Source organism: Lynx rufus, unplaced genomic scaffold (genome assembly GCF_022079265.1).
Source record: "Lynx rufus isolate CCGP_SWC_20201006 ecotype Redwood Valley unplaced genomic scaffold, mLynRuf1.p SCAF_24, whole genome shotgun sequence".
Taxonomy (NCBI): Eukaryota; Metazoa; Chordata; class Mammalia; order Carnivora; family Felidae; genus Lynx; species Lynx rufus.
Window position 1 is genome coordinate 13990020 of NW_025814839.1, and position 14013 is coordinate 14004032.

Here is a 14013-nt window from a genome sequence, read left to right on the forward strand (position 1 = left end):
GTCAGACTATGATGTACCAGCTGGGGGTGCTGCCTGGCCAGGGGATCCTCCCCCATGCCCCTGGCTTCCCACCCTTGCTTCTGTGCCATCTCATGGGATAAATTACTCCTATGGTGCAGACAAAACCCTCCTGCCCACACTTGTTGGACCCATATTCATTCAAGTCCTCACACAACATACCCTGCAAGGAACAGCTTGCAGGGAGACACCTTTGGATCTAGAAGGGACTATGGGGGTTCACGAGGCAGAGACCAACACTCAGCCAACCCCAGGGGTCACTATCGCCCCTCTAGCCCCCAGTATGGGCCCACATGAATCTCTCCCCTGCCATTTCTATTCTGGGGCCCAGCACTCTTTCCACCCTGACCTCCCCATGTGTGACCTGGCGGTGCACACACCTGTCTCCACACCAGACGGGCCCCATGCCCAGGACTGAAGGCTTCATTTCTGCAGCTGGTCCTTAGGGCCAGAATGCCAAAGCCCTCAGAGTTCACCCCCAGGGCCCAGTGGGCAGCCCCCACCTCCTCAGCATGGGTGCCCCATGCCTGGGGTAGCTGTGCCTCTAAGCCAGAGGTGATTAGGAAGGGCTTGGTTCTGCCACAGAGCCAGCTCCCTGCGGCCCCTGGGGCCTGCCCATCACGGGAGCATCACCAGGTCCCCAGCCTTGCCCTCCAGCAGTCCTTCCCCACCCAGCCTGTTAGAGGCAGAGGGAGCCGCTCCTATGGTTCTGTGTCATCTGTCATGTGCCTCTGTCCAGGTCTCCAGTGAAGCCATCACCTAGACAGAATACACCCAGGAGCCTCCAGTTCAGTAGTGACAGGAAGCAGGCATGTGGGAGGGCTGTTCACAAACCTCATCTCCCCACTGAGCGGACATGCTCATGGTTGACCCACATCTCCTCCAGGACTTCTAACACCAGGGGCTTGGGCTCCTGGCACCACCACAGTGTTGGCCTTGTGCTCTGGCCAGTGCTGTGCCCTCCTCAGCCTGGAAGTCACACTCAGGTGTCATGGCCATAGGGGAGGCCCCTGTGCATGCCCAAGGGAGTTCTGAGGGTAGGGCACAGGCCTGCTGCTCCTCAGGCATGGGGATGCCCTTGGCAGGCCCCGTCTTCTATCTCTGGGCCTTGGTGCCCTGCCCAGGTCCAGGCCAGGCTTTGAAGGCTATGGGCGCCCACCCTTCCTTCCGTCCAAGTCCAGGATCCTCAGGCCAGGCAGTGGGGCCAGCTGGGCTCTCTCCTGCTCCAGATTTCTGGTCTCAGATGGCCCACTCCCACCCCACCCCCGCCAGCTTTGTTCCTATCCAGGATGCACCTGGGCGGCCTCTGGCCCCTGATCGTTTGCTCTGAGGCCAGCTGGGCCACATCAGGGGGAAAGAAATGCCAGACCCAGGACAAAGCACCCAGTGGGTGCTGGGGCCAGTGTCCCTGCGAACCAGCCAGGCCACCCTGAGATACTCACCAACTTCTCTTTCAAATGGGCGGGGCACTGCACACTTCCTGGGGCTCTGGAAATGAGGAAGTGGGGGACCTCACAGGGTTCCACTCTATGCTTAGATTAAAGCAGGCCCCAAGAAGACAGAATCATACCAGAGGAAGCTCCTTGAGCCACCTGTAGGCACGGCAGCGCTCCGATTCTCCAGCCCAGTCCCCAGCAAGATGTTCCAGCCCACATTGGCTTCTGGGTATGTCAGCAATCCCACTAGGAACTCTGTGCCTCTGAGCTGATCTGGGCAGATCCGTGTCAATGTGGGAACTGAGGTCCAGACAGGAGTGTGACCTCGTCCTGGGCTCCATGATGGACAGGGACCACATGCATGCAAGAGCGTGCCCCTCACCACCCTAAGAATGGCCCTAAGCCTGGAGCCCAGGCACTGGCACGCAGAAGCTGCCAGACCACCAAACCAGTTGCCCTCTCCCCACACTCCCTGCACCCTTATCTCCATGCCCTGCCAGGCACTTCCCTACCCCAATTCACAAAGAGCAGCGTGAGTGACAGGAGGGACCAGGAGGGGCCTTTTTTGGGGGGTCATCACATTGCAGAAGTGAGAAGAGTCCCAGCCTGTCACAAGCTGGTGCTAGACCTGGGGGTGGAGGGGGAACCCAGGTGTCCCAAGTCCCACTTGGTGCAACCTGCTTCCTGCCCAATGGTCCTGTGCTCTTCCCCAGCCCTCCTCTTAGGACTACAACCCCTTCCTAAGAACCCCATACTCACTCCATAATGAAGACATCCTCCAGCGACTCCTGGGGCCTTTCCTTGCTCTGGGTCTGGCTCAGATCAGGTGGCGCAGATGGCAGGCTGTGCCCAGTCACTCTCCACCCCTCACCCTTCTGACCCACCCTCACAGCCCCCCAGCTCCCAGCTCTATCTCCACACTCAGCCTGCTCTCCCACAGTGCGAGCCAGGCCCAGGGAATGTGGAGCCCTGTCCTCCCAGACCCCCACCCTGCCTCCTACACAGATGCACTAGCTGTGGCCCAGCAAAGTCCTGACTTCGTAGGCTCAGAGCTCCTATCTAGTACTTTCCCAATGGCCTGGAGCAGGCCCTGACTAGAATCCACCCCTTATCCACCTGGTACAGAGCACAAGACCCCTTATATCTGCCCCATCCTCCATTTAAAGGACAACCCAAACCAACTCAGGTCAAACCAAGGGTGGGAGAAGTGCAGCCCAGCAAGAATAGGGCCAAAGAGCTGGCCACTGTGTGTCACCAGAGCATGGCCACCCATGGCCGAGGACCCCACTCTGCGAGGCTGTGGATGGAGGGGTGAGAATGCTTCTGTATCTCTCCCCTTCCAGAGAAACGTGTTTTCCTGCTTCCACCCATCAAAGCCACCACCCCCCCCACCCCGCCCCAAAGAGGTTCTAGAAACTTCCCTTAAGTCAAAGTGGAAACAATTCCCTCCCCAGAGAGCTAACCAGGGACAGGAAGAACAAGTGCTAAGTCTAGGGAGGCAGAGGCCTCGGGCTGGTCCCACTGGGAGCCACCAGCAGGTTAGGAAGTTGGGCTACAAATGGACTCCTCTATGGTCCACCTCAGTCTGCTCCTGAGGCAGCAGGCGTAACAGGCAGGAGGGATGTTTGAGGCAGGGCAGCCCCCACACCTAAGGGGTAGCAGCTGAGGGAGCCTGTGCTGTCCCTTTGCCCAGGGGTGCTGGGTGGCATCACCCCTCCTGCCGATCACAGCAGAACCACAGCGAAACACACAAGCTCACTCCAGGCCCCACAGCTGGTGAGTGGGGAGAAGCTGGAAACACACCCAGTCCTAGCTCAGTCCTTCCCATGCCCAGCCCTGTAACCCAAGGGCTTGGGTGCTGCACTCTGGAAGCTGGGCCGCAATGGACACTCATGGCTATCAGCACCGTTTAGGGGACTCTTGAGCACTCACAGGACATACCTCAATTCAGACCGTGGGCTCTGGGGCTCCCCAGGTGTGTGTTCAGTTACTGGACAGATGCTGACCCTGGGGAGGGGGGTCTCAGGCCCAGGAAGGGCCTCCTAGGTCACTGAGTGTCCGGCAGGAGGCAGCCCCACGGGACCCTCTGCATGTGACATGTTACATGTGCAATGTGATAGGACCCGGTGTTGTTCTGGGCTGCACTCTGTGGATTCATCATCATTCCACACAAGATACACAGGAAAAATAAGGCTTGACTGGTTTGGTTGCCTCTGAGTGGTATAATTATCGATTTTTTGTTTCTCTATAATTTTATATATTCTGAAAATTATCTTCAAGAAGATGCATTGCTAAAAAAAACAATAACAAAATCTCCAAGCCAAGGCACCCTGCCCCCCACTCTGTTCCCCAGAACAGCACATGTCTGGGCTACAGCTTGGGAATGCCAGGGCTTCTGTTCTTGTAGGGCAACTTAGACTGTGCTTCTGGGGTCTTGGTATCTGTTACACAATCTCAGTGGTCCCAGGGCCACCCTTGTCTCAGGCCCGGGCACTTGGTCATGCCTGGTGGCTCTGCACAGCAGCCCAGGGTGGGACCTATCACACACCCCCTCCGTCCCTCAGGTCCTTTCCCCACAATGTTTCCTGGCCTATGAGCTGAAGGGGAGGGGGAGATAAAGGGGACAGAGCCTGGGCTCCGGTGCCCTCCTCTTGCCAAAAGCCAGTCCCAGGAGGCTTCAAGGGTCCTGTTCACACATGTCAGAGGGGCAGCTGGAAATGTCAAGCTAGAAAAGCCCAAGCCTGATGTCTTTCAGCAATTTTAATACATTCGAGAATATTTCATAGAACAAAATAAAAAAGTATTGTCAATCAGCAGAAGCCCATGGTTGAGGGATACAGAAATGTAACTGGCCCTTTTGCAGTAAAGCTTGTGCTTGAAGGGAGAAGAGGCAAAATGACTTCCTGGAGGCTTCAGGTCAAGTGCCACTGGACTAAAAGCACCTCACAGTAGCACTTTTAGGTATGTATGACCATCTAGAATTATCCTATAAAGCCAACATCACAAAAAGAATCCTATTAGAAAAAGCAAAAATCACGCTTCTAGAATCTTCTCACCTGTGGACCCACATGCAAATGTGGGCAGCCCGGCCAGACACCCCTGCACAGCTTCTTGTCAGAGAGACAGAAATGGGCCTTTAAGCAGGTGGGACTGGTCCCGGCACTCCCCGTGGCCACCCTCTGCCCTGTCACTGACCCCACTGGCAGCCTTGTGAGCACAGCCCCATGCCTACCAGCATGAGTTGCCAGGGCTGGCTTGCTTGGCTAGGAAGGGACAGATGTGTGAACTGCAGATCCAGGGAAATCTTTTCCTTCACAGAACAAAAAAGCACCCCCACACAATAAATAAACAAAAACATGGCCGCAAATCGGACATACTGGCTCCAGACAGGAGCACAGGCTTCCATGAGGGCGAATGAGAGCCAAAGTGGAACTCAGAAAGACCAAGTGGAAAGACACTGAAAAACAATTCATTCTCACCTAACAGTCCCTCCTGTGACAGCACAGGGCAACTGTCAACAGAGCAACAGAAATCAGAATAGAACCTCGTCAGGAAGGTTGAGACAGGTACCATCTCCCAGGGTCTTCCAGCGTGCCCTGGGGCTGGACTCTGCTGACCTCTCCTTCCTTAGCTGAAAATAGGCATTTCACAAAGAGCCTCCATTGGGGCAGCAGGTTAGGACCTCTGGGCAGGGCTGATGGGCACTTACCAGCCACGTGACTGTGGGCCAGCAGGCCACATGCACACAACACACAGCCCATTTCACAATAACCACATTCTTCTCTAGGCTACAGACATGTCAAGTCCTAGTCAGGAACACCACACTTGAACGCAGAACCCTCGGCCCATGTGTTGGCCGGGCACCTTCTTCGCATCCTGTGGTTGGGGCAGTGATCCTACTTCCACTGGTGGCAACTCTTCCCCATGCTGCTTTGCAGGTGCCAAACACAGCTGTGTTCTAGAAGCAACAGGTCTTGACACTGTTTAAACCAACAGCTACTGTGTTAGGCACACATGAGATGCAGGCTCCCTGTTCCCAAGAAGGGCTGAGTCCCAGTCTGAGAGTCATCTCACCAGGACACCTCATGATAAGGCTTTGGTTCCGCTGCACAGAAGAGGTGCTGGTGCGGCTGCCTGTCACTCAGAACCTGGAAGGTGGTGTGGCAGGGGACCAACTCCATCGCTGGGCTGCATGTCACGAGCCCTGAAGACATCTGCTGTAGCTGTGGATGCAGTGGCCTCCAAGACCCTCCTTGCAAGGAGAGTTAAGGCACTTCCTTAAATTCTTGCCTAGGAGGATTTCGTCTGAGTGACTCAGAGTGACTTTAAATTACACTGTCTGGGCTCCCTCCAGCTGTTTAGCTTTTTCTCCTGCTATGTCCGACTTCATTTCTGGCTTTCACCAGGCTAATGTCCAGATTTTGTGTTTTAGCTCTACGTTCACTAAACAAATTTAACTTTGGTACTAATAGAACAGGAGCTTTCCCCCCCAATATTGCTCATAAGAAAAAAAAATTTTTTTAACCAGAACTCCTTTTGACCAATTCTTTTGTCCAGAAACCTAATGCCAGAGCTGGGTTTCCAAGCCCCTTCAAGGCTGAAGGACAGGTCGGCAGAGGCGTGACAAGGGGGACCCAGCAGCAAAACCAACCATTCAGCAGCAGCAGACCCTTTGAGCCAGGAACTTGAGTCGCAATCATTTGTTAGCTCAAGCTGCAAACACTTAAATCACACGGGCCAGGACAGCCCTGTCACCCGGAAGCGGTGGCCATCCCACTGCCATGGGATGCACTCCTTGAAACTGAGCCCACGTCCAGGGCCGTGGCCTGTTCACCCAGCCATCTCTGCCAGGTGCCGACTTCCCTGCCCGGTTCTCCCAGGTGACAGAACCTGCGCTGGCAAGGAGTCCAGAAGAGCTGCAGCTAAAGCTTTCACTAACCCCCTGTGAGCTGCCCACATCATTTCACCCCCTTCCCCAAGTTTAGCTGTGCGTGAGTCGTTTTTTACACCCCGCAGCACTAGTGTAGTTCAATATTCTCTTCAGAAAAAAAACTCCGCAGCAAACAGCGTGTGTGATGTGCATTGAGCCCACGCCGACCTCTGACCCGACAGGTCATGTGCGAGGAGCCCAGTGTGAGCCGTGGGCCACAGACGCCTGAGTTCTCCCAACTCAGAGGCCCCGGCTGAAGGCTCACACGCTGCAGGGCAGCCCAGAGAGTCGCTGAAAGCTTTACGGGGTGCATAGCTAATGGCGTTGGTGTCACTTGGTAATGGGGAGAGTCCTTCTGATGTGCTCAGGTTTCAAAGTACTTGTAGATTGCTGTCACGTAAAGCATCACGCTTTGCCAATCAGGCCGCTCGGTCCGGACCATTTCATTAATGTCCTGGCGGAGAAGGAAGAGACCTGCTTAGAATCCCAGGTCACCTCTGGGCCCATCCCAACAGGCTCCCCCCACAGTTGGGGTCGGGGGCTTCAACTCTGGGCTAAGCTTGATCATACCCACCAAAGGCCTGGCCAAGATGCCTGCTCCATCGCTACCAAGTGTGCCTGTGAAGTGTCAGCATGGTCCCTGAGCTGCCTGTCTGTGCCCGAGCCCTACCCCAGAGTCCCACACCGGGGTGCCCTTGCTCCCGGCCACAGCCCTCCAAGGCTGGCTTTTTTTGTCTTCTTTGGGGCCTTGCTCTCTGCCTACCTCTCTTAAACCCCTCCACATGGTGGCTTCTGAGAGCCCTTCTCACCCTAGTCTCTGTCCTGAGAGAGTCTCTGTGGGCCCAGGGCTCCCAGAACTCAACTTTCCAATGTCCTTCACCATGGCAACCATCTGAAATCATCAAAGACACTGTTCTCTAACTGTATCCTGCAGAATATCAGTGATCTGTGAGATGCCAGCTGATGAAACCCAAGACTTGGATATATGACTAGAAGACCCCAAAAGAGTTTCACTGTTGCTGAAGAACATCCATGACTTTTCAGGGGAGCCATGCTCAAGAGAACCCGTGGAACCATGGGTGAGGGACACAGAACATGTTGCCACAGCCAGCACAATGGAACGGGCCACCCAATGGTGGTACAGAAAAAAGAAAATACGTTTGTTCAATGTAAGATCTTGACTAAAAGCTCTTTAGGGTGGGGAAACGGACAGCTTTTTATATGTTAGTACTTTACATGTGATATAAAATACCCAGCTAACGGGAAACATTTCAATAATGGTAATTTCTCTTTCTCTCTGTACAGCTGAATAGAGGACATACTTCTGTCAATTCAGAAGATACAACTTCTGGGACTTTACACGAACACTCCTGTGGGGTAAATATGAATGTAAACACTTCTTCAAAACCATCCACCTGTTACAAACGAGGGTATGGGGTGCCCTTGAGTCCCTGACCCAGTCCCACAGGGCTCTTTACTCTGTGGAAATCTCAAGCTGGGCGCCCTGGACAAACACCTCAGTAGAGTTTATATATATAATGAAAGTGTCTCTAGGTGTGGAAGGACTGGCTTTGCATCTGGACGCAGTATTTTCTTCAGAAAGTCAGACATGGTGACAAGGTGAGAGCTCTGACAGAAGCATGTGTGGTTTGAGCTACTGCGGGCACTGAGCAGAGGCCTAATGACCCTGAAATGTGGGTTCTCTACAACTAATTTCTCACACTGTGAATGGCATTTGCCACAGGACTTGTGAAGCGTGGCATACCTGCTCCACCTCTAAAGTCTTCCTCAAACTGCACTCGCCTCCTCTCCCCCTAGCATGACAAAAGGCAGACAAACCCACAGGAATGCATCTCTGACAATGACATGTTATTGTCATGAGATTCACCTGAAAAAGGTGACTCAAAGGAAGTCAAAGTCGCTGGGGCTGTGGTCAAGATGACTCCACCCACCTCAGGTGCTTCCTCAGGACGCACAAAGCGCCCACAGGACTGAGGTGAAACCCCTGCCGGGGCCCCTCTGGCAGGATGCTCACTCGGCCGGCCAGGGCCTGTGTGGACCCCTGTCTCGCCCAGTAGCCACCCAGGAACTCTCTTAATGAGAAGGAAGCTCTTCCCAACAAAAGAAGGGGCCTGCCAGTGACTCACCAGTGTGGATTTGATGCCGACGCTCTCAGCTGCCTGAAAGGCCAGGGTGAAGTTCCTTCGCTGTAAAAGAAACTGTGACTGGAGTGGACAAGCAAGGCCAGGAGGAAGGCAACCTGTACTACCCGTGCTGCCGGGGAAGATGGACAGCCACCTCCACTTGGTGCCAGAACAAACCTACACTGGAGCTCCTGAAGCCCCCACCTACCCCGACCACCCCTCCGCAGGGCCCACCCACTCCTCTGGTGACCAGCTGTAGAGCAATCTCCACAAGCCCCTTCTTTCCTCGCTGTGGAAAAGGGATGCTTCTGACACATCAGCCCTGAGCTGCCTGGACCTGGACCCCAAAAGCTGATCAGAAACACCTGTCAAATGAGCTTCCTCCCCAGGGGAAAATCTTCAAGGGTTATCTGAGGGCAGGAGGGGACCAGAGGAAGGCTCGGGCCTGGGACCTCTCCTAGTGCCCATCTGGACGAGGGTTCTCCCCAACCTGTCTCCAAGCACCTCCCTGAGTGGGACACCCGGACTGCACAGGGCTGGTGGGAGGCTGGCCTGGTGTGGTGAGAGCCCTGCCCACACTGCTCATGCCTTGAGCAGTTCTCCGTGGCCAGTTCTTGGTAAAACCCTCAATTCTAAATATCATCACCCAGGAAGGCTGACAGCTCCCACAGGGAATGTTGTCACTTGGGGAATTCTGAACCCACCAAATGTCCTAGAAAGGTTGGTCAGGGACTGGCTGGCTCAGCACAAATAACTCAATCCCAGAACAAAACTGAGCTGGGATGAGGCCACTGTGAGCCAGCAATGTGACTTGGGTCCTGCCAATGGAAGGCTCTGCCTCTCCTATGCGGTAAGGACTCCAGGAACTGGCCATTCCACAGCTGGCCTACCTTATCTTGGCTGTTCAGCTCTTGATATGGAATGTGGGCCGGAAGGTACGTATGCAGGAGAGCACAGAAGGCCAGCCCGTCATTCCAACTGCTGCTGAAGTTTGTAATGTCAATATTCTGAAGGAAAAGAAGAAAAACAGGTAAGTAACGCACGTTGTGATCTTCTAAGGAGGACGGTGAGGAGGAGGAAGGAGGCCTCAGATGCCACGTGGCCTCCAAATGCCAGGCAGGGGGAGCTTCTGGAGAAAGCACAGAGTGCTAGGGGCCATGTCCCAAGACCATGTCCAAGACCATGTCCCAAGACCAGCAGGTGTCAGTGACTGGCCTTGTAGCAATTCCCCACTCCATCCTATCCACCACCTACAGACTGCTGCCACCTTGGTGGCAAACGTTTGAGCCACCTCCTCTTCACGTGAAGAACAGTGGGCACAGGGCGCTGTTCTGGCAGTTCTGCAGCATCGTGGGGCCCTGGGGAGCAGAGTTCTACGCTGAGAAGTTATGATTCAGCCTGACCTCCCCTATTAGGGCTCAGGCACAGATTTATAGTACATAAAAACCCCTGTGTTCTGAAGACATCAACAGCTGCCATCTTGCATTAGGAGACATTGGGAGCTGATTCACGCTGGGGCTGTGTGCGTCCCCACAGCGCTTCTCCCAGATCACCTCGACTTTCTCATTCCATATTTATAGTATAATTATTTGCAACCATAAAAGTAACATATTCAGAATAGTTGACTATATGGTAACACAATTTGGCTAATGTGTAGCCTTTACCTTTACTTGCGAAAATTCTTTTTTTTTTTTTTTTTTTGAGAGAGAGAGAGAGAGAGAAGAGCATGCTCACTCGAGTGGGGGAGGGGCAGAGGGGCAAGGGGAGGGGGAGAGGGAGAGAGGGAAGGAGCGGGAGGGAGAGGGAGAGAGAGAGGGAAGGAGGGAGGGAGGGGAGGAGAGAGAGAGAGAGAAAAAGAGAGAGAGAGAATATGCATCTTAAGCAGGCTCCACACTAAGCCCAGAGCCTGACTTGGGACTTAGCCGTGAGATCATGACCTGAGCTAAATCAAGAGTCTGACCCTTAACGTTCTGAGCTACCCAGGCACCCCATAAGAATCCTTTTAAAAAAAAAATTTTTTTTTTGTTTATTTATTTTTGAGAGAGACAGAGACAGAATACCAGTGGGTTAGGGGCAGAGAGGAAGACACAGAATCCAAAGCAGGCTCCAGGCTCTGAGCTGTCAGCACAGAGCCCGATGCGGGGCTCGAACCCACGAGCTGTGAGATCATGACCTGAACCGAACTTGGACGCTCACCCGACTGAGCCACTCAGGCGCCCCAAGAATCCTTTTGAAAGTAAAACTCCACAATTAAATTTTGGAAATTCACATACTTTATATAAATGCCACAAACTGAAAAAGAGAGCACTTCCCAAACACCTCTTATTTAAGGTCACACTGTTCTTTCATGCAGACTTCAACTGCATCAAGGGTTAGTTCTTGGGGGGGCTGGGAAAGCCCACATTTTATTATTGAAGGCAAACCACCCGTTCCTGGGTACAGGTTCCTACTCCTGCCTGGGACAAGTGATCACACAACAATATGAATACCATGTGTACACGTACAGAGTTTTACAAACTTTGCCATCCCTGACCCTGGTTTACAGACTGTTAGGTTCTCACACCAAGTAGGGGAATGGATGAGGGGCAGGTGGGGAGGACAGGACCAGGCCTGGCAACTGGCCCTTCGGGGAAGACAGTCTTAGTCCAGACTCAGCAGCTCTCAGGCAGTTTCCTTACAAAAGCAGCAAGCAATGTGGAAGAGCACGGAGCTGAACTTTTCATAAGCTTTCATCATCCAAGTGAATTCTGGCCCTCGAATGCAGACACCCAGAATGCTGCCCTCTGGGGGCGGGGGGGGGGCCTTCTACTCAAACACAAGCCGTCAAGAAGGCAGCAGCTCTGTGGGCAATTATTCCAGAGGTCATTTCCCCTCTGTAACCTGATTATTTGGGGCAGCCAGTCACGCTGATCTGGCCTGAAATCATTGTTCATAAACTGTGGTGAAAGAAATTACCAGATTAAAGCACAAAAGGATACAAACCTGCCAAGAGTCACAGGGAAGGTCGCAGTAAGCTTTCAGGGCCATCTGACTTGGCCTCAAAGAGTGCACCCGCCAACCCTCCCCCAGTGACTGGGGCCTGGCAGGTCTTCCCTGCCTCGGTGCTGCAGTCCCCACACTTCCTGGCCACGCAGACACAGTCCAAATAAGCATGCCTGTCCGGTTCCCGACAGCCCCTCCCCGCCCCCCTCCAGGGGACAATACCAGTCACCACCTCCTTTAAGGGCGCCGTGCAACCAGTGGTGTCTGACAGTTACTGCTGAGCCGCCACAGCAAACGTGCCGCTTTCATCTCACATGAATCTCAGGAAGCAGCCAGCCAAGGGGCGCCAGCACCATCTGGGAGGAAACTGGAAGTAGGGAAGGGAAATGACCTGTCCAAGGTGCTGGGCTGGTAGCAGGGAGGATTGAGTGTCAGTTTAATTCTATCACCCGGGAGCAGTTTTAGATAAGGAGGCTGGGGCGCAAGGAGGCCCAGGTCCCAGAGCTGATCTACGTGGTTATTCAAACTCAGGCCTGTCCAAAGCCCATCCACACTCCAGAAATCAGACTAGATCTCATGACAAGTGCCCTGATCAAAGACCCGAGGGCACAGAGTATCACTGTGTGGACAGCAGGGCGAGAAGCTTCTTAATGACTGTCCAAGGCCTGTGGGAGGCCAACAGCAACATGTGGCTGCTAAGGACTCCCAACCCTTGCCCCCAGAGGTCACATTCATTTCTGGAGGAAAACAAATCTCTACTTCCTGCCGCCACAGCCCCCTCTTCCAGCTCCTGAAAGTCAGGCGTCTGGCAGAGCTGCCTACGTGCCTGGCTTCCCAGCACCTCCAGAGGAAACTGCTGCGCTCCAGCTCCCCAGCTGTGGGAACCCCAGCCTTCCCCAGCTTCAACACAAACCCAACCTCAAACCTGGAACCTCCAGGAAGAGCAGCGACTTCATTTACAAAACATGCCAAAGATATTTAAACAATGAGGAAACAATGGCTTCTTGAGTTTCAGGGCAGGGGGAGTTAACTTTGAAGTACCTGACTACCAAACTTCCAAATCAAAACAAAGTCCAAACCCAGGCAGGCTGGCAGGTGTTACTGTCCCCGCCAGCTGAAGGCGAGCCAGGCTGGGCGCTGTACCCAGCAGGGACACTGAGGCCAACATGCAGGAAACCCAAGTGAGACCTTCAGATGCCCTGTCCCCATCCTTCTATCTCCTACCCGCTCCAGAGAGACCCTGGGGGAAAATGAGGCCAGTGCTTCAAAGGAAATGGAGAAAAGCCTAAAATCTGAGAAGGCAGGCCTCAGGCAAGGCTGCCATCACCCCATGCCACCACGGCTGTGCTGGGCCTGCACCCTCTGCTCCCAATCTCACTGCTTATTCATTTAAAAACAAATTTTTTTTTTTTAACGTTTATTTATTTTTGAGAGAGAGAGACAGAGAGCATGAGCAGGGGAGGGGCAGAGAGAGAGGGAGACACACCATCTAAAGCAGGTTCCATGCTCCAGAGTTGTCAGCACAGAGCCTGACGCAGGGCTCAAACTCACAAACTGAGATCATGAGCTGAGCTGAAGTCAGATGCTTAACTGACTGAGCCAGGCGCCCTTCTGCTTGTTCGTTTTTGATGTTCAGGGCTGGGATATCAATCTACTGTGAAATAATGCAGATTGAACATGGAAAAGTCTATAAACAATGAAGCTGGTTCTCTGAGGCTGAAAAGGGTGCTAGAAAATCCAGATGGGAAGACAGGAAAGTTCTGCTGGCTTCCTCTCTGGAGCTCTTAATTTTGAGGCTATTAATTTAGGCTTAAGAAGCCACCTCGTCACAAAGTTATCTGTAATAGCCTTAGGACTTTCACAGATATACTTTTTGGCATGTTTATTTCACAAAGGATATCTAGGAATGGACCTTCTATTTTCAAAAAGTGGCATTTTCAGTGCATAAGGGAAGTCCTTGACTGTAAAACCTAAGTGCACTTCTCCCTGGACAGAAGGGCCATTTACACCTTACAGATTACCACAGGGGCTGTGGCAGGATCAAGGGCCTTCCCCCCTGGATGTGCCCTGACTCCTACATGGATGGCTTCTTCAGCAGGCCAGCCAATACCTATAAAATGAACTATTCTTAAAGCCCAAAGCACGATGTTTTCAGGGAATACACACACCAGTGCTTTTCTTACTGTTCACTATTCACAGGTACTGACACTAATAAGCTCTCTAAGAAGGAAACAGTTTTTTTCTTTTTAAAAAATTTTTAATTTTTAATTTTAGAGACAGAGAGAGCACAAGTGGAGGAGAGAGGCAGAAGGAGAGAGAGAGAGAATCTTAAGCAGGGACTTGATCCCACGATCCTGGGATCAAGACCTGAGCCTAAATCAAGAGCTGGACTCTCAACTGACTGAGCCATCCAGGTGCCCCCAATTTTGTTTTTAAATTTTTTTTTTCAATGTTTTTTATTTATTTTTGGGACAGAGAGAGACAGAGCATGAACGGGGGAGGG

At 53.0% G+C, this 14013-nt stretch overlaps 1 protein-coding gene across 1 annotated transcript in view; it reads right to left on the reverse strand.

The window, feature by feature from the left end:
• Window positions 1-4199: 4199 nt before the first annotated feature.
• The window catches only part of SPECC1L (sperm antigen with calponin homology and coiled-coil domains 1 like), a 140484-nt gene continuing 130670 nt past the window's right edge, over window positions 4200-14013 (reverse strand). The window contains exons 14-16 of the mRNA XM_047088051.1: window positions 9419-9535; window positions 8532-8591; window positions 4200-6838 (exon numbers count right to left, since the gene is read on the reverse strand). Coding sequence (XP_046944007.1) covers window positions 6749-6838; window positions 8532-8591; window positions 9419-9535 — 267 coding nt within the window. The 3' untranslated portion in view covers window positions 4200-6748. The remainder of the gene's footprint in view (window positions 6839-8531; window positions 8592-9418; window positions 9536-14013) is intronic.